This window comes from Lutra lutra, chromosome 6 (assembly GCF_902655055.1).
Source record: "Lutra lutra chromosome 6, mLutLut1.2, whole genome shotgun sequence".
NCBI classification, from domain to species: Eukaryota; Metazoa; Chordata; class Mammalia; order Carnivora; family Mustelidae; genus Lutra; species Lutra lutra.
In genome coordinates, this window is record NC_062283.1 from 71,857,736 (window position 1) to 71,877,277 (window position 19,542).

The 19,542-nt window shown below is 36.6% G+C and overlaps 1 protein-coding gene across 2 annotated transcripts in view; it reads right to left on the reverse strand.

The window, feature by feature from the left end:
- MAN1A1 (mannosidase alpha class 1A member 1) overlaps window positions 1-19,542 on the reverse strand; it is a 168,518-nt gene that overhangs the window by 111,438 nt on the left and 37,538 nt on the right. For both annotated transcript variants that reach the window (XM_047732866.1, XM_047732865.1), the window contains exons 3-4: window positions 14,683-14,779; window positions 12,153-12,268 (exon numbers count right to left, since the gene is read on the reverse strand). In XM_047732866.1, coding sequence (XP_047588822.1) covers window positions 12,153-12,268; window positions 14,683-14,779 — 213 coding nt within the window. The remainder of the gene's footprint in view (window positions 1-12,152; window positions 12,269-14,682; window positions 14,780-19,542) is intronic.

Here is a 19,542-nt window from a genome sequence, read left to right on the forward strand (position 1 = left end):
TCAGATCATGGTCCCAGGGTCCTGAGATCGAGCCCTGCATTCGGGCTCTCAGTGGGGAGCCTGCTTCTCCCTCTCTCTGCCAGCCTCTCTGCCTACTTGTGATCTCTGTCAAATAAATAATAAAAATCTTAAAAAAAAATCTTTAAAAAAAAAAACACAAAACCCTCAGTTTGGGGGCGCCTGAGTGGCTCAGTGGGTTAAGCCTCTGCCTTTGGCTCAGGTTCTGATCCCAGGGTTCTGGGATCGAGGCCCACATCGGGCTCTCTGCTCAGCAGGGAGCCTGCTTCCCCCAACCCCCCTGCCTGTTTCTCTGCCTACTTGTGATCTCTGTCAAAAAAATAAATAAAATCTTTAAAATAAAATAAAATAAAATAAACCCCTCAGTTTGTTTCCCAGAGTCCATAGTCTCTTATGGTTCATCTTCCACTCCACAATTTCCCCCTCTTCATTTTTCCCTTCCTTCTAATGTCCTCCAATGCTATTCCTTATGTTCCACAAATAAGTGAAACCATATAATAATTGACTTTCTCTGCTTGACTTATTTCACTTAGCATTGTCAAAGGTAAATCTAAATTATTTTGAAAGCTTAATTTGAGAGATCTTTCTATATTCTGGGCTGTATTATGTTATAGGTCAGAAGAAAGATTTAGACACTTTTGGTCACTCTTTATAGATCCTTAGATGAAAAGGACTAAGAAAATAAAAATTATCCCACCATAGCAAATTAGTTTTCTATATTGGAAACAGCAAACCATAAGAACAGTCCCTACAGTCAGAAAGACCTGGGACTGAGGGCTGCTTATGGAACTAGCTGAGTGTGAGATCCCAGGCAAGTCACTTATTCTCTTTGAGCCTCTCTTTTCTCATTTGTAAAAAGGGATGAGGCATTCTTTACAAGGCACTATGAGTCCATGAATAAAAAACACTGCACATGGCATGTGGCAGAAAGTGCTCAGTGGAGAGCTGCTGCCATTACCCACTACACAGTAACTCAGCCTCAATAAACTAAGGTCTAGCTAACTTATTTCCACGGGGGTTACTGGAAAATCAGAAACTCCAGAATCCTAATATTCTAAATTCTAGAATGCAAATTGACACATCTGCTCTCACCCTCATAGGAATCCTATTTCTCGATGGCTAAAAATCCTCTTTTGAAATACAGTACCCCGACCAAACTTCCTTTTGGGTTTGATCTACTTTATAGGCTATCTGGATTTTCAAAAGGGAATTTCTACAATCAGGGTTTTAGGTTATTTTTACACATTTCTGATTATGATTTCCATTAAAATAATCTTGTTACATCTAAAGTGAATATATTCATCCCATCAATATTCATGCAGTGTCTTCTAAGATGTTCTGGAACTTCTGCAGTGACTTAGCCTAAAGACAGAGAGGGGTTAGGGCAGGGAGAGGACAGTATGTCAAGAAGGAGAGCCCCAAACAGCCTATAACACGAAAATCTTTTGTGATTTTTTCCTAACAGTTAATGTGAATTTTGCAGACTCCTTAATCTTGTGTTTATTTTAAAATAAAATTTCCTTCCTTAAATCTGTAAGTCAGGTTCCATTGCAAGAATATTCTCCATGTATTCTATGGCTAGTCCACTGTCATAGGCGAGTGTCAGTTTGAGAAGAAGATCCAGGCTTCTGGCTATACTGCATACACCTATTTGTTAATATCACAATCAATAAACAAGTGGAAGTTGGAAATTTTGGGTGATTTGGTAAAATATATGATACAAAGATATATGGTATAAATAAAGTCACATCTAGAATCCAGAAGTGAGTATGACAAATCATGGAAAACTTAGGCTTCAGTACTAATCTCATACTGTCTTGGGTGTCTTAGACTTATAATTTCTGTAAGTTTATCCCTCCTCTTTCTGGTCTCTGGTTTACTACATATATGTGAATTATGAGATAAACTGATAAAGATGGCTAAAATGGATAAAAGAGTTTAATTCAATAAACCATTTTATATGTCTCCTCCCAATCCTTAACATTAGCTCCATATCTCTATTGGGAAAGGTTTCCTTCAGTCAACAGATTTGATATGATTCATGAGCTCAAAGAACCTAACTCTCCCTGAGCAAGAAGGAAAGTGAACACTTCAAAATTCAAATGCCTAAAAGATTAACTTTCTCCCACTAGATAAGACAGCATTGTAAACAACTTGGAAAATTTTGTTAAATACTTATCGGGTATTTTTTGTAGGCAATTTATTCACTGAAATTTTCTATAAAATGAAAGATTTTAATAGATCATAGTTAAGTGAAATAATGGGGCTGACCATCAGAATAACAAGTTTAGTTAATAGCATTGGATCTAGCCATAGCTTTCTTCTGATGGAGCAGCTACAGAGGCAGAAATTTCCCCTGAAGAAATTTTGTGTTATTTCTTTGCGCAAGACTTACGATTATTGAGAATCAAACTTATACCAAATTTAAGGAATTCTTAATTCTTATGATTCCAAGGGGCATACAGATCTGAATGACTCACTGAATTGAAAAAGATCTCTTGGAAAAGGACTTTTATCTTCAGAAATATTTTAATAATATTCGGAGTACTTGGTCCTAATTCTTAGATTTTTTTTTTAAAGGAGAATTCTCTGAGCCCTCAAATCAGACACTGCTTTGCTAGCTCTTCCTCCAAACTCCGTGACAGCTTTCTACTCAATGACTGTAAGTGAGAAACAAGCATGTATTAATAACTGTCCTACAACGATGCACTAATTATGTTTAATAATAACGGCTCTGCTACTAACATATATGATTTTATTTATTTATTTGAGAGAGTGAGTAGGATGAAGGAGAGAGAGAATCTGAAACACATTCCACTGAGCCCAGGGCCCAATGCAGGTCTTGACCCCACAGCTATGAGATCATGATCTAAGCTGAAACGAAGAGTCCTCAGATGCTTTACTGAATGAGCCACTCAGGCATTCCCAGATGAGACTTTTCAAAGCCACTGTTTAGGAGTGGTTAATGGCCTATACACCTTACCTGTGTTGAAGCTCAGTAGACACCTTTATTTATAAATAGTATTTCAAAGTGCATGTTATATTAGTATTTCGAGGATTAAAAGCATAAAATCCTTTTAACAGATTAAATCGCAACATTAAACAATGTAATTTAGTGTAACATATGTCCTACCAGCTTTTAGTTTCATCTTAAGTAGATATACCTCTTAAGATGAACAAAGTACAAGTTCCTTAGGCCACAAAGACAGGCAAATAACCATCTTGTCTACGTGAATAGGCAGGTTTTACTATGTAGGCCCAGAAGAACTCTCAAGTAGCAATCCAATCTATCACTAATTACTGTCAGAGAGACCAGCTCAGTATCTTTTTAAAGTCAAAATGCAAATCATCACCCTTGGCAGGCACTGATTAACATTCAGATAGAAAATACTGAATGACTCTGTTCAACAAGATAATGAACTTATCTGCACCCGTAAGGATATAATGTTGCTCTAAAACAGACCAAGGCAAATACTAAGATAAAAGTCCCTTCTTTCACGGTCTGTGGCATAGAACTTTGGACCTAAGTCAAGTACTCATCCAGGCATTTGAGAAGATCACAAATTGCTTTTTGAGGTCAATTTATTTACATCCTTCCAACAGGGAATCTTACAACTTATTTTCCTGAAAAACGGTGGCATTCTATCTGGATAAAAGAACAGTCTGGATCCTTAAACTTTTGGTGGGAATATAAATTGGTGCAGCCATTGTGGAAAATAGTATGGAGAGGTTCCTCAAAAAAAATTAAAAACAAAATACCATACGATCCAGTATTTCCACTTTTGGGTATTTACTGAAAGAAAATGAAAACAACTAATCCAAATGATACATGGTATGTGTACGCATGTGCGCGCGCGCGCGCACGCGCGCGCACACACACACACACACACACGAATACTACTCGGCCATGTGCAAAAGGATAAAACCTTGCCATTTGTGACATGAAAGGACCTAGAAGGTATGATGAAGTAAAATAAGTCAGATAAATACCATAAATCTTTACAAATACCATATGATTTCATTTATATGTGGAATCTAAAAGACAGAACAAATGAACAAAAACAGAAACAGATTCATAAATACTGAGAATAATCTGGTTGTTGCCAGAGGTGAGGGGGGCGGGGGAAATAGGTGAAGGGTATTAAAAAGCATAAGCTTCCAGTTATAAAATAAATAAGTCACAGGAATGAAAAGTACAGCATAGAGAATATAGTCACTAATATTGTAATAACACTGTATGGTGACAGAAGGTGCCTATTTTTATGTTGTAACCATTGCATAATGAATGGAATTGTGAAATCACTGTATTGTATACTTGAAACTAATGTAACATTGTATGTCAACTATACTTCAAATACAAAGGGGTTAAGAGATAAAGTTACTTTTGCTACCAGTGTCTCTGTTATCTTAAACATAGAGTATTCATTACAGTCAAAGGTACAACCCAGGTGGCTTATCAAAGACCACCATCTCAATGTGTTGCTAGGTAAGCATTGGGAATAGGCTAATCATCTATGCTTTGTCATTCTCAAAGCTTGGCCTCTCATACAGAGGTTTCACTTCACCTCAATGAAGAAAAATGCTTTTTAATAGTAATTTTAATATAATTTTGGCTTTCATTGAGGCTTTATACAAGAAGTTGTTATCTCAAGAAAATTTCTACATATTCTATAAAATTCATACTGACGACAGTTTTCAATAGTTCCCATCCAAGGATGTAGGTAATCAATACTTCTTTGAGGTGACAGTAAAGAATAGGAAGCACAGAGCTGAATTTAGAAATGCCCAAATATGAAACTCTTGATCATTTGTCCCTATGTGAATGATTTTCCTGTACCAGGAGCCACCACAAATCCTTTCTGGAAGTAGGCTAGATAAAAACAAGTGCCTCGACTGCACCTGAACTCCAGATCATCTCCAACTACTTCAAAATATGATACAGTCCAGTTACTTGTGCACCTTTTCAGCTTGTCTTCTAGCTGAGTCTAGCATAGTTTCTTTGGAAATAGGACAAGACAGCTTTACTTCTCATTCATTTTAATTAGAATTTATTGAATACCTATGGAAAAATGCACTCTAATGAGGGCTATGATATTAAGATTAAGAGGCCTCATTCTCTGGCTGCCTATGTATTTCTCAACTCTTTGTATTTCCTCTCCAATAAAAACAGGGTCACTGAGTTAGACATCGTTCACCTATAGCTCTTACTTGCTGCATGATTTGGGGCAGATTAATTAACCACCTTTTCATCTATAAAGACAAAGAAAATACCACTTACCCTGTATGGTTGTCACAAACACTAAACAAGATAGCCTATGGGGAAAAAAATCATCTAGCATAATAGTTGGCATGTCGCCATACTCTTTAAATGGTGGTTTCCTCTTTCCTTTCCTCCTTCCTAAGAGAACCTGGCCCCAGCTATCTATTCTATTTTTCCTTCTAGACTGTAAGTGACATAAGGGTAAGTAATTGACACTTAAAGGGTATTTGGTAAATAATACATGAATGGAATAATGAATAATGAGTAACCAAGAATTTTAGATTCTTTGTTTTAAGGATTACTTTGAATTAAAACCATAAAACTCACCCATAGGAGTCTACCAATTGAGGTCTGTCCAGACCAATGTGCCCCTACAGATACTTGAATGGAATACAAAGCTCCACCTGGGAAACTCTTGCTCCTACATATTATCCCAGTGATTTATTTTAAGCCAGTTATTAAAGCCATTTGAACTTTGTGCTACCAAGTATGCAAATTAAATCAACTTGCTATGCCTTAATTAAAGAAAATGAGTTTTAGTTAATGACCGTATAAACCAATAAAAAACATTTACTTTACACCTTTAAGTGATGCAAATTGAATATTTCACATACAAAGAAATTTATTTTTGACTGAAAGATTGGTTTATACTCAGGAGCACCACAGGACAAACCAACTCTCAATTGCAGTGTTCTTGTTTCAGTTTCCTTCTTATTTTCCCTTGTAATAAATTTGGATGCTTTAACTTTTTTTGTAATACTCTCACATCGTCAATTATAATACTTTATCAGGAAAAAATATTAATTTAAAAACAAGTAATGGGGCGCCTCGGTGGCTCAATGGGTTAAACCTCTGCCTTCAGCTCAGATCATGATCTCAGGGACCTGGGATAGAGCCCCGCATCTGGTTCTCTGCTCAGTAGGGAGCCTGTTTCTCCCTCTCTCTCTGCCTGCTTCTCTGCCTACTTGTGATCTCTCTTTCCGTCAAATAAATAAATAAAATCTTAAAAACAAAACAAAAAACAAGCAATATTTTATCCATGCTGGAATAATATTACATGTCATCCCTAAAAATAAAACAAATTTTCTCTCTTTGCTTAAGCTTTTCAAACTCTCTGCCCATTAGATAAATGGAAAAAGTTTGTGTTTTCAGAAAGAAAACTGCATAATTGTTGATATAGTCAACTGATTCTCTGGGTAAATTGAGTGAATATAAAACAAATTCTCATATAAGATATATTAGAATCAACTACAAAACTCCTAGCTGAGGAACTTTATAAAATAATAATTAGGAGAGTAAAACAATATAGCTTTCCTGAATTTTATTTACTAATTTTATTTTTAAAAAATATTTATTTATTTAATTTTTTTGGTGCAAAAAGGTGATTTTATTAAAGCAGAGGGACAAGATCCATGGGCAGAAAGAGCTGCTGCCTTTATTTACTAATTTTAATATAAAAAGTACTATCACTTAAATGTTATTGATGAACTTTTGTTTAAAGGAAAATATGACAATACCCAAAGAGAGAAATATAACAAATACATTTGAAGATCTCTCACATTAGCAATGGTATTAGAATAAACAGAAATTTGAGACCTGTGGCTATATTTTTCAAAGTACATTTTGAAAGCTACAGACCAAGATTACCAATAGGAGTTCTAAAATGGTATTTTATATAAGTCTATCAATTAATTGGATAAAAATCTTATTAAAAAATAAAAATACAAAAAAATAAATAAAAATAAAAATACAATTTTAAATAAACAACATTAAAAGTCAGGAGCTTAGCAATAACTTAACAATAGTCCAATTGCTTTATCTTACAAGTAAGGAAGCAAAAAAACTGGCTCTTTTCCACAGTCTGATATCCCCTATTAGTTTCCCTCTGCTTCCTCACGGGTCCCCACGGTCCACAGAACACATTCATGTCTCCTGGTAGTGGGCTAAGGTCAGCCAACTGTCTTCTGGTACCTTGTCTGTTAGCTTGAGAGGCCTTTGTCCTTAGTTCTTTTAAATAAATGATTCCAAAATTTCTCAGACTACTGCTGGTCATGAAAGCAAAGAACTCCTGCAATATTTGGTGAGGTTTGGGGAAGCAATTCTTTTTTCTTCTTTTTTTATGTTATGTTAGTCACCATACAGTACATCATTAAGCAATTCTTTAATTATCAAACTAGGGACCTGGATACTATTCAGGTCTAGTAGCATTAACGTCTACTTTCCTGTCCTCAATCATTCAATTTTATTTTTTTTTATTTTTATTTTTTTTAAAGATTTTATTTATTTATCTGACAGAGAGAAATCACAAGTAGGCAGAGAGGCAGGCAGAGAGAGAGGAGGAAGCAGGCTCCCTGCTGAGCAGAGAGCCCGATGTGGGGCTCGATCCCAGGACCCTGAGATCATGACCCGAGCCGAAGGCAGCGGCTTAACCCACTGAGCCACCCAGGCGCCCCAATCATTCAATTTTAGATAAATGAGTTAAGTAAGGATGCAGGATACAAATTAATATAGAGAAATCTGTTGCATTTCTATACATTAACAAGGAAGCAGCAGAAAGAGAAATTAAGAAAACAATCCCATTTACAACAGCACCAAAAGTAATAAAATACCTAGGAATAAACTTAACCAAGGAGGAGTATTCTGTAAAACTAAAACAATAGTGAAAGAAACTGGAGATGACACAAACAAATGGAAAGATATTCTAGGCTCATGGACTAGGAGAGCCAATATGACTAAAATGTCTATACCACCCAAAACAATCATAGATTAAAATGCAATCCCTATCAAAATATCAACATTTTTCACAGAACTAACACAAATAACCCTAAAATTTTTATGGAATCACAAAGGCCCACAAATAGCCAAAGCAATCCAGAAAAAGAACAAAGTTGGCGGCATCAGAATCCCAAATTTCAAGGTAGACAACAAAGCTGTGGCAATCAAAACAGCATGGTACTGGCATAAAAATAGACACAAAGATCAAAAGAACAATAGAGAGCCTAGAAATAGACACATGCTTATTTGGTCAATTAATCTATAATGAGCAAGAATATGCAATGGAGAAAAGACAGTCACTTCAACATATAATGCTGGGAAAACTGGACAGCTACATGCAAAAGAATGAAACTATACCACTTTCTTAGACCACATGCAAAAATAAACTCAAAGTGGATTACATATCTATATGTGAGACCTGAAACCATAAAATTCCTAGAAGAAAAACATAGGCAGTAATTTCTTTGACACTGGCTGTAGAAACATTCCCTCAGACAAGAGACAAAAGCAAAGTGAAAAGATTAGAACTATACCAAAGTAAAAAACTTCTGCCTAGCAAAGGAAACCATCAACAAAATGAAAAGGCAACCTACTGAATGGAAGAAGATATTTGCAAATGACATATCTGATAAGGGGTTAACATCCAAAATATATAAAGAACTTTTACAATTTAAGACCAAAAAAGCAATCTGATTAAAAAATGGGCCGAGACCCCGAATAGACATTTTTTCAAAAAAGACATATAGCTGGCCAACAGACACATGAAAGATGTTCAACATCACTCGTCACCAGGGAAATGGAAATTAAAATCACATGAGATATCACCTTAATGCACAAGAAATAACAAGTGTTGGTGAGGATGTGGAGAAAAAGGAACACTTGCGCACCATCAGTAGAAATGCAAATTGGTGCAGACACTATAGGAAATAGTATGAAGGTTCCTTTAAAACTTAAAAATAGAATTACCATATGATCCCATATTCCACTAGTGGGTATTCACCCAAAGAAAATGATAAGACTGATTTGAAAAGATATATGCGAGGAAGGGAAAACTAAAGGGGAAGAAATCAGACAGGGAGACAAACCATGAGAGACTATGAACTCCGGGAAACAAACTGAAGGTTGCAGAAGGGAGGGGCATGGGGGGATGGGGTACCTGGGTGATGGGTATTAAGGAGGGCACATGTTGTGATGAGCACTGTTATATGCAACTAATGAATCATTGAACACTACATTAAAAACTAATGTTACTATATGTTGGCTAACTGAACATAATAAAAAATAAATTAAAAAAAAAAAGAAAATATATATGTACCCCATCTTTACTGCCGCAATAGTTACAATAGCCAAGATATGGAAACAACCCAAGTGACCATCGATAGATGAATAGATGAATAAGATGTGATATATACACTTGGAATATTACCCAGTCATAAAAAAATAATATTTTGCCATCTGCAACAACATGGATAGACTTACAGGATAAAATGCTAAGTGCAATAAGTCAGCCCGAGGAAGCCAAAAACCATATGATCTCACTCATATGTGGAAATTTAAGAAACAAAAGAAAGAAAAAAGAAGCCAAGAGAAAAGAAAAAAGCCCCAAAACCAGACTCTTCAATACAGAGAACTGTGTTAATATAAGGTAAGGGGTTGGAGGGATGAAATAGTAAAGGGGATTAAGAGTATTACTTATCGGGGTGCCTGGGTGGCTCAGTGGGTTAAAGCCTCTGTTCGGCTCAGGTCATGATCCCAGGGTCCTGGGATCGAGCCCCACATCGGGCTCTCTGCCCAGCAGGGAGTCTGCTTCCTCCTCTCTCTGCCTGCCTCTCTGCCTACTTGTGATCACTGTCTGTCAAATAAATAAATAAAATCTTAAAAAAAAAGAAAAAGAATATTACTTATCTTGATTAGCACTGAGAAATATATAGAATTGTTGAATCACTATATTGAAGATCCAAAACTAATATAACATTATGTTAATTGTACTTGAATTAGAGAAACAAAGAAACAAACAGAATACTGTAACAGTAGAAAAAAAAATTTATTTTGGAGGAATCCAGTGCCTGTTCCCTCAACCTTTCTTGAAAAGGCTGTGGGGAGGAAACACACTACCTATTTTCTCTCCCACAGATAGCTGAAGACAAACCCTATTTAAAGGTAGGTGGCTGAATTTACTTATAAAAAACAATGTGGGACAGACATAATAATAAGAGACAACGAACCCTCTAAAAGAAACAGAATTTCTTTTTTCACTGTTTTAATTTTTCATATTCCATCCCATTGACAACATTAGAGCTACCACAAGTCATTCCAATAAATAGCTGTGGAACCTTGAGCAAATCACCAGCTCCCTGGGTCTGTTTTCTCATCTTTAAAATGAAAGAGCTGAACACATTGATCTCCAAGGTCCCTTTATATTGGAATATGTCTTCTTTATATTCTCAATTCAATTATAAGGCAGATTAAACACAGACTTATCTAATTGTCCTTTAAAGCAGTGATCTCCAAAATGGGGCACATAAGGCAATTAATAAGACGGTTGGGATCAAATACATGAAATTTTAATTTACACAGGTTTTTAATGCAAAGGGTTTGGAAAAAGATTTAGTTTTACTGATGTTTAATATTCTGACACTGGTGTCCTCACTGGGTCTGTGGGAGATAAGAGCTCCACAAAGTGGGGGTGTTGACAGGGAAACACTCTTTCTTTGTCCATTCTCAACATACCGCATGCTGTTTGTACCTGGTTATGGGGATTTACAGATATTATTGGATACATACCAGATGGACAAGAGGCTTACAGTGCTTTCTGTCAAACAATCTCAGATTAAAAATAATACCAATAATGCAAAATTAACGAATGACTAAAAAACAGCCAGGTCAACACTCTTCCTTTTCTTAAAACAAGTTTTTTGGTCAGCCTCATTATGTGAGGTGAGTGACTATGGAATTAGAGTCACTCTGACATGATGTTGTCCTCCCAGATCAGAATTATTAAGAAGTACGGCAAGTGTTCATTCTTCTTAATTCTGAACCTTTTCCTTGGTATATAATGGGTTTTGAAGTATTTGCTAAGAATGATAGTACACATACAAAGATTTTTAAAAGATTTCAAATACATAGTGACAGGATTCTATACAGATGGGGGTATACAGTGAACAAAGGTTGAAGCTGTTTATGTGTGCGCGTGGATGCTGTTTACTGGGGAATCACCACGGTATTGCTGCCTCAGCCTTCAAGTGGCCTGTGGGGGACCTCTGAAAGCGCTCGCCTCTCCCTCACGCAAGCACAGCCCTGGAGAACAGCCCGCAGAAGCACAAGCAAATTCTAGTCCCTGATATGACTCCCTCAGTCCCCCTTGTGACCAAGAGTCCCTCACCCCCCCAGGGCCTTTCCCTTGTGCACTCCTTAGAAAAGACCCCTGTGGCACTCACCAAAACCTAGCTCTTTTTGGTTTGATTTGACCATTTTGGCCTTAGCCTAGGACCCCACAGGCCTATAGCCACCCTAAGAAGGGCATGTGCCCCAGGTCCTGTCTGTCCTCTGCCTCAACGTCTTTGTGTAGCCCCTGGAGGCTGCTGTGTACTTCCTCAGGACCTGTGAGTAATAAGCTTCTCTATCTTAATTTCTCTGTGGTCTTCTGTTGAAATGTAGCTCATCATCTGGCACCCAGTGTTCCACTGAACAAAATCAGAACAACATCATGGCATAGTGCAAAACAGGACCTGTGGAGCCACATGGTCTCACAGCCCTGACATGCTACTAGCTGTGCTCTGGGTAAGGCTCTGAAGCTCCTGTTTCTAAACTGTACAGGAGGAAAACAAGGCCCATCTCATAGGATGGTTGTGGGACTTGAACATGAACATTTGGCACATGAAGGTCTCAGTAAATTTTTAAATTTCTTTTTCCTTACTCTGAATTTGCAAAAAAATAAAGACGTACTTATGTAGTAATGGAGGGCAAGAATACGGTGTGGTGCTATTTAAAATTGCATTATTTGTTTCTGCTAGGTCATATAACACAATAATTGGCCCCACAACAAGTTTCTCCATGTTAAGCTGAGATTTAAGAACTGAATTGGCAACTTTTAACTCACCACATTAAAATCTAGATTTTCTTCAACCCATGATTTTGCCTCTTCAAATTCATCTTTCATTTCCATTATAAAAAGTGTATCCAGGGCATCTACTATTGTTGCTCCTTTAATACTACCTGAAAATATCAGAAAAATATTTATTGATTAAAATATTTGACAGACATCAAGCAAATTGACCATACTTGGAAAGGGACGGGCAGAGGATAAACTGAATTTGTTAATAAACAGTAATACTAAACAAAGTCTAAAATTCTTTCACTGAAAGAAAATTTAAAAGCTGCATTAAAACCCAACTAGTAATTATCACAGGCTGTGGATTGATACACTAATCTTTATAAAGTTTCTTCTGAGTAGTAGAAAATATCTCTTAGAAATTTCAGTTGTGGCTGCATGCTCTAGCAAGAAAAAAAATAGATGTGAAACAATGGAGCAATGCAGGTATTAATTTTAATGTAATCAACATCCAAGTGCACCTGTGAAAAACTTTTAAATATAATTAGATCTAAAATTATGAGAGCTCTAAAAAGCCATTATTTAAAAATGGAATTCACCCCCCTTTGAAAGCTTGACTGATCCTAACCTTGCCTCCCACCCATCCAGCCCATCTCAACTCTACGATTCATTTCCTCCAAACTGCCTTGACGTGAAGACTTTACATTGGTCTTACACTCAACGCTTTCTGTCTTCCATTATAAATACTTATGCGCATCTCTTTTAGTCTGTAAACTTTCTCAGACTGGAGAAGTCATGTCTTCTTCATCTGCACATTCCATTTGTTTCAATGCTTAATAATAATTTAAAAATTCACCAACATATGAACAGAGAACCAAATAATCTCTTTGATAAAGATTATGAAAAATTTACACAAAACTGATTTTTTAAATTTCTTTTCAGCGTAATAGTATTCATTGTTTTTATACCACACCCAGTGCTCCATGTCCTCCCTAATACCCACCACCTTGTTCCCCCAACCTCCCACACCCCGCCCCTTCAAGACCGATTTATTAATGATACAGGCAACTTTCATAGGGATAAAAGCAAAAATAGAATTAGATTTTAAAAAGTTATGGTGAATAATGAAAGAAATAGAGGCCTCTGACTCTGCATGAAACTTCTCAATTTGTCTTCAATTCCCATATCTCATCACCTATGTTACTGAAAATACTACTTTATAAAAACATCTGAAATCACTTCTGCTGCCACTACTCCAGGTTTGGGCTCTCTTCATCTCTAAACTGTGTCCCTGTAATAGGCCCATCAGTCTTTTTGCCACTTTGCCAGCTCTTCCTAACTGTTCTTACAATTCCCTTCTCCCTACCTGGGTTCCCACTTCATATAAATATCTGCAGTTGAGATGAATATCTACTGAACCATCTAATGCTTTGACAACTCACTATTTACACACAGGTCTTCTGCACGAGGCAGGAAATCTGCAAAGACTTGTATTGTGTTGATTAACACTAGTGCTAGAAGGAGAGCCAAACATACGAAGATCCTGAATAAATGGAAAAGCATAGTGTGGTGATTAGGACCACAGGCTCTCACCTTAGCCACACCTGGGTTCTGGCCTCAGCTCAGTCAGTTAGTACGTGGCTAATATGAGGCAAGCTATTCTGAGCTGCATTTTTCTCATCTCTAAAATGTGTATAATAATGAGGTTAAATGAGACATCACATAAATGGCACTTGGCACGTAAGTGTCAGTTGATACCGTTGTTTGTTATATGACTTGATACTATTTAACACCTTCAGTCACAGTATAATAAGTATAATAAGTCACATTTTCTATGGGGAATTAAGAAGTCTCAGAATAAGACTCTATTCCCTTCATCCTGTTACTTATAGGCAAAACTATGCCTGTTAAAAAAGAATCCAGTGGGATAAGAAGGGCCCTGGGTACCTCTGTGACCCAAGGAACCCACCATTTCGGTTAACTAGCTTTCTCACCTCCTCAGTGGGAATGTTATTAACGCCCCCAGTACCAATCACTGAGGGATGCTGTGAGGACCAAATACAATAAAGCATGCCAAATTCGATAAATGGAAATTGAAATAACTGACCTAATCCACTCCCACTTTCTGTTCCGTGGCACAAACAGGAGAAACCCAGAGCTAAAGCTAAGAGTCACCAAGATACAGTGAAGCTCACCATGGCAGGCTGCCTTGACCAGCTTATCAATAAAGACACTACTTTTACTTGACAGGAACCAGTGAATGCCACTGACCAAAGGTTCCTCTGCTGGGTCTCACCCCTGGAGCTAAAACTCATGATGCTGTACCTACAACCATTAAATGAGAATCTTTGGAAGTGTCTCCAGGCATTAGTATTTTTTTCAAGGGATGAAAGTGATTCTAACGTAGAGTGCTCTGTTTGAAGGACACATTATGCACAGTCCTTGCAGGTAACTCCTATCAGGTATGCACGTTTCCTCACAACAAGGTGGAAGGGGCACTATCAACGTCACCACCTACAAGTTCTGTCAACTGGAGAAAAGTTACTGTCATTAAGAAACCAAAGCACATACTACTCACCAAACAAACTGCTCGAATGGCCTTCTTTTGAGATAGGTTTCAGTTCATTTAATCCCCAGGCATACCGTTTATAATTATTCCAAGCATGTTTCATCATCTGAGAAAAGAAAATGAAAACAGGATTATAATTTGAATTTGAGAGGTTTTTGCTGAAAAATAGATCATATATGAAAGACCTAAAGGTTAAAGTCTTAAAACTCACTACTTAATTAAAAGGCTGATGATGACTTAAAAGGGTGACAGTGGTATGAATAAACTAGCACACACATATACACATTGCCTTTTTATATTTCCAAAAGGAGATTTCTTTAAGAGTACATATCATTTTTTATTTAAATTCAATTAGCCAACATATAATACATCATTAGTTTCAGATGTAGAGTTCAATAATTCGTCAGTTGCATATAACACCCAGTTCTCATCATATCACATGCCCTCCTATTGCCCATCACCCAATTACCCCCTCCCCCCATCCCCCTCCTCTCCAGTAACCTTCAATTTGTTTCCTATAGTTAAGAGTCTCATAGTTTTTCTCCCTCTCTGATTTCTTCCCATTCAGTTTTCCCTCCCTTCCCTTATGATCCTCTGTGCTGTTTCTTATATTCCACATATAAGTGAAACTGTATGATAATTGTCTTTCTCTGATTGACTTATTTTGCTCATCATAATACCCTCTAGTTCTATCCACATCAATGTAAATGGTAACTATTCATCCTTTCTAATAGCTGAGTAATATTCCATTGTGTATGTGTGTACACACACAGAGAGACACACACACACATATACATCTTCTTTATCCATTCATCTGTCAATGGACATCTCAGGCCTTTCACAGCTTAGCTATTGTGGACATTGCTGCTATGAACATTGGGGTGCATGTGCCCCTTCAGATCACTATGTTTGTATCTTTGGGGTAAATACCTACTAGTGCATTGCTGGGTCATATTGTAGCTCTATTTTTAACTTCTTGAGGAAACTCCACACTATTTTCCAGAGTGGCTGTACCAGCTTGCACTTCCTCCAACAGTGTTAAGAGGGTTTCCCTTTCTCTGCATTCTTGCTAACACCTGTTGTTTCCTGACTTATTAATTTTAGCCATTCTGACCAGTGTATGGTAATATCTCATTGTGGTTTTGATTTGTATTTCCCTGATACAAAATGATGTGGAGCATTTTTTCATGTATCTGTTGGCCATGAGGATGTCTTCTTTGGTAAAATGTTTGTTCAAGTCTTCTGCCCATTTCTTGACTGGATTATCTGTTTTTTGGATATTGAATTTGATAAGTTCCTTACAGATCTTGGATACTAGTCCTTTATCTGATAGTCATTTTCAAATATCTTCTTCCATTCCAAGGGTTGCCTTTTAGTTTTGTTGACTGTTTCCTTTGCTGTGCAAAAGCTTTTTATCTTGATGAAGTCCCAAGTTCATTTTTGTTTTCGTTTCCCTTGCCTTTGGAGACCTGTCTAGCAAGAAGTTGCTACAGCCAAGGTCAAAGAGGTTGCTGCCTGTGTTCTCAAAGATTTTGATGGATTCCTATCTCACATTTAGGTCCTTCATCCATTTTGAGTTTATCTTTGTGTGTGGGTAAGAAAATGGTCCAGTTTCATTCTTCTGCATGTGGCTGTTCAATTTTCCTAGCACCATTTATTGAAGGCACTGTTCCTTTTTCCATTGGATATTCTTTCCTGCTTTGTCAATGATTAGTTGACCATAGAGTTGAGGGTTCATTTATCGGTTCTCTATTCTGTTCCATTGATCTACGAGTCTGTTTTTGTGCCAATACCATACAGTCTTGATGATTACAGCTTTGTAATATAGCTTGAAGTTTGCCATTGTGATGTCACCAGTTTGGTTTTCTTTTTCAACATTCCTCTAGCTATATGGGGTCTTTTGTAGTTCCATACAAATATGAGGATTATTTGTTCCAATTCTGTGAAAAAAGTTGATGGTATTTTAATAGGGATTGCCCTGAATGTGTAGATTGTTCTAGGTAGCATAGACATTTTAACAATATTTGTTCTTCCAATCCATGAGCACGGAACATTTTCCATTTCTTCGTAGACACAAAGAAATGGACACTTTCTTTCATAAGTATTCTGTAGTTTTTAGATACAGATCCTTTACCTCTTTGGTTAGGTTTATTCCTAGGTATCTTATGATTTTTGGTGCAATTGCAAATGGAATCGATTCCTTAATTTCTCTTTCTTCTGTCCCACTGTTAAGGTACAGAAATGTAACTGACTTCTGTGAACTGATTATTATATCCTGCTATGTGGCTGAATTCTTGTATGAGTTCTAGCAATTTGGGGGTGGAGTCTTTTGGGTTTTCCACATAAAGTATCATGTCATCCGAGAAGAGTGAGAGTTTGATTCTTCTTTGCCAATTTAAATGCCTTTTATTTCTTCATGTTGTCTAAGTGCTGAGCCTAGGACTTCCAGTGCTATGTTGAACAACAGTGGTGAGAGTGGACATCCCTGCCATGTTCCTGACCTTAGGGGAAAAGCTTTCAGTTCTTCCCCATTAGAATGCTATTCACTGTGGGCTTTTTGTAAATGGTGTTTATGATATTGAGGTACGTTCCCTCTATCCCTACATTGTGGAGAGTTTTAATCAAGAAACAATGTTGTACATTGTCAAATGTTTTTTCTGTATCAATTGAGAGGATGATATGTTTCTTGTCTTGTCTTTTATTAATGTGATCTATCACGTTGATTGATTTGTGAAGGTTGAACCACCCTGGCATCCCTGGAATAAATCTCACTTGGTTGTGGTGAATAATCCTTTTAATGTACTGTTGGATCCTACTGGCTAGTTTCTTGGTGAGAATTTTGGCATCTATGTTAAACAGGGATAAGGGTCTGTAATTCTCCTTTTTGGTGCGGTCTTTGTCTAGTTTTGGGATCAAGGTAGTGCTGGCCTCATAGAACAAGTTTGGAAGTTTTCTTTCCCTTTCTATTGTTTGAAACAGCTTCAGAAGAACAGATATTAGTTCTTCTTTAAATGTTTGATAGAATCTCCCTGGGAAGCTATCCAACCCTGGACTCTTCTTTGTTGGGAGACTTTCGCTTCCTGCTTCAATTTCCTTGCTGGTTATGGGTCTGTTCAGGTTTTCTATGTCTTCTTGTTTCCATTTGGTAATTTAAAAAGAGCATATGTCATTTTAAATTCAGTTCTCAGTAACAGAAATTTAGCTTATCGTAAAAGGATGAACCATTCTTACATTTATTTATATCACTCTCAAGAAAGATTAACTCTGCAAAGAGCCTATATTTAAGATTCTGGGTTTTGCACAAATTCTGTCAACCTCATAGTATATAGACAAATATAAAAGGCTATCACTTTAAATACTTTGATGTATTTTGACCAAGTCAATGTTGAGAAGTCTAGAAGACATAAATGAAACTCTATGACTGTATCTAAATTTGGGGAAACTTCAGCCTGTTTTACTATAATCAATCTTGAATTGTATACACGTGTATGTATCTGTGAAACTGAAGACTGATCCTGTATACTCCCAATCTAGGCTCCTTGTACCAGGAAGGTTTTTAAAAGCAAACCCTCTCTGCCACAAATGGTATAAATTATTTTTAAATTAATTTTAACAAAATTAATATCTCTACATATAATGAAAACCAAATTAATTTCTCCTGGCCTATAGATAAAGTTCTGACTCATTGTGCTAAACTTTAACTCTAGTAGAAAGTGAATGATTTTCAAGGGGAGAAACTAAGAGCCTGTCAAAATAGTTGTATAACAACTGTATAACAGTTGTAGACTTTTTTTTATAACTCAAAGAATACAATTATTTTTGTATTCATTTTTTAAAGAGGGCAGGGGATTCTCCATGTGTCTAGAATTTATTCATGCTATTATTCCCAATCCATTAGCAAAGGTAACCAAAATAATTTGGACATAATTTGAAAATATTCTAATCTGGCTCCATATTTTAAAATATCTTAAAAAGCATCACCTTAAGTTACAAATACCACATGGGGGCTGTTTGTCACTAAAAATCTTCAGTGAGAGCAATATAATTTTATTAATAAGTCCTCATATGTCCCTGAACGCAATAATAAACATCTTTCTTTAGCCAATTTGTATATTATCTTCCTATCTCACCACTATTACTATGAATAATAAGTACTAAATATCTGTACAATTTGCTGGATATTCTGCTAAATGCTCTAAATTCAGTATGGTACTCAATTATAATTACAACTCTGAAATGTTGTATTACTATTGTTTAGTAGATAAAGAAACTGAGGCCTGGAAGTTAAAATCCAAAGAACTTTGTTCAAGGTCGTGTTATTTCTTGACAGCTGAAGAGCCAGGGTTCACCCTTGTTTTGGCCTGACTCCAAAGCCCTGGCATTAACCAACACATTGCATCATCTTCCTTGAATGAGTCAGCATCAGAATCTTCCTTTGATGAATCAGACTGTTGATCTTCCACCAGTCAACAGAACATGGACAAGGTAGCATTTTCAAGACTTTCTCCTTATAATTTTATTGGAAAGTATAATAGATTTAAAGATGAAATAACCTGACTTATAATCCCTATTATGCCACTGATTAGTCCCATAAACATGGATGAGTCATAGCTTTTACAAGACTTTCTTTATCTGAGAAAATGGGATCATAATTCCTCCTGGGGCGTATGTAAGGCTTACACGAACATAGCTTGTGATTGCACCTATTGTACTGCTTCCAACATGGGGGGTAATCACATGTTTATTGAATTTAAACCTATACAGAAACCGATTAAATTTACATCACAGAAAAAGAAACCAATGAGCTTCTGAAAAGACTAGGGATATGACATCCACAAAAACACCTTGAGATTACATCTGAGTTTGATT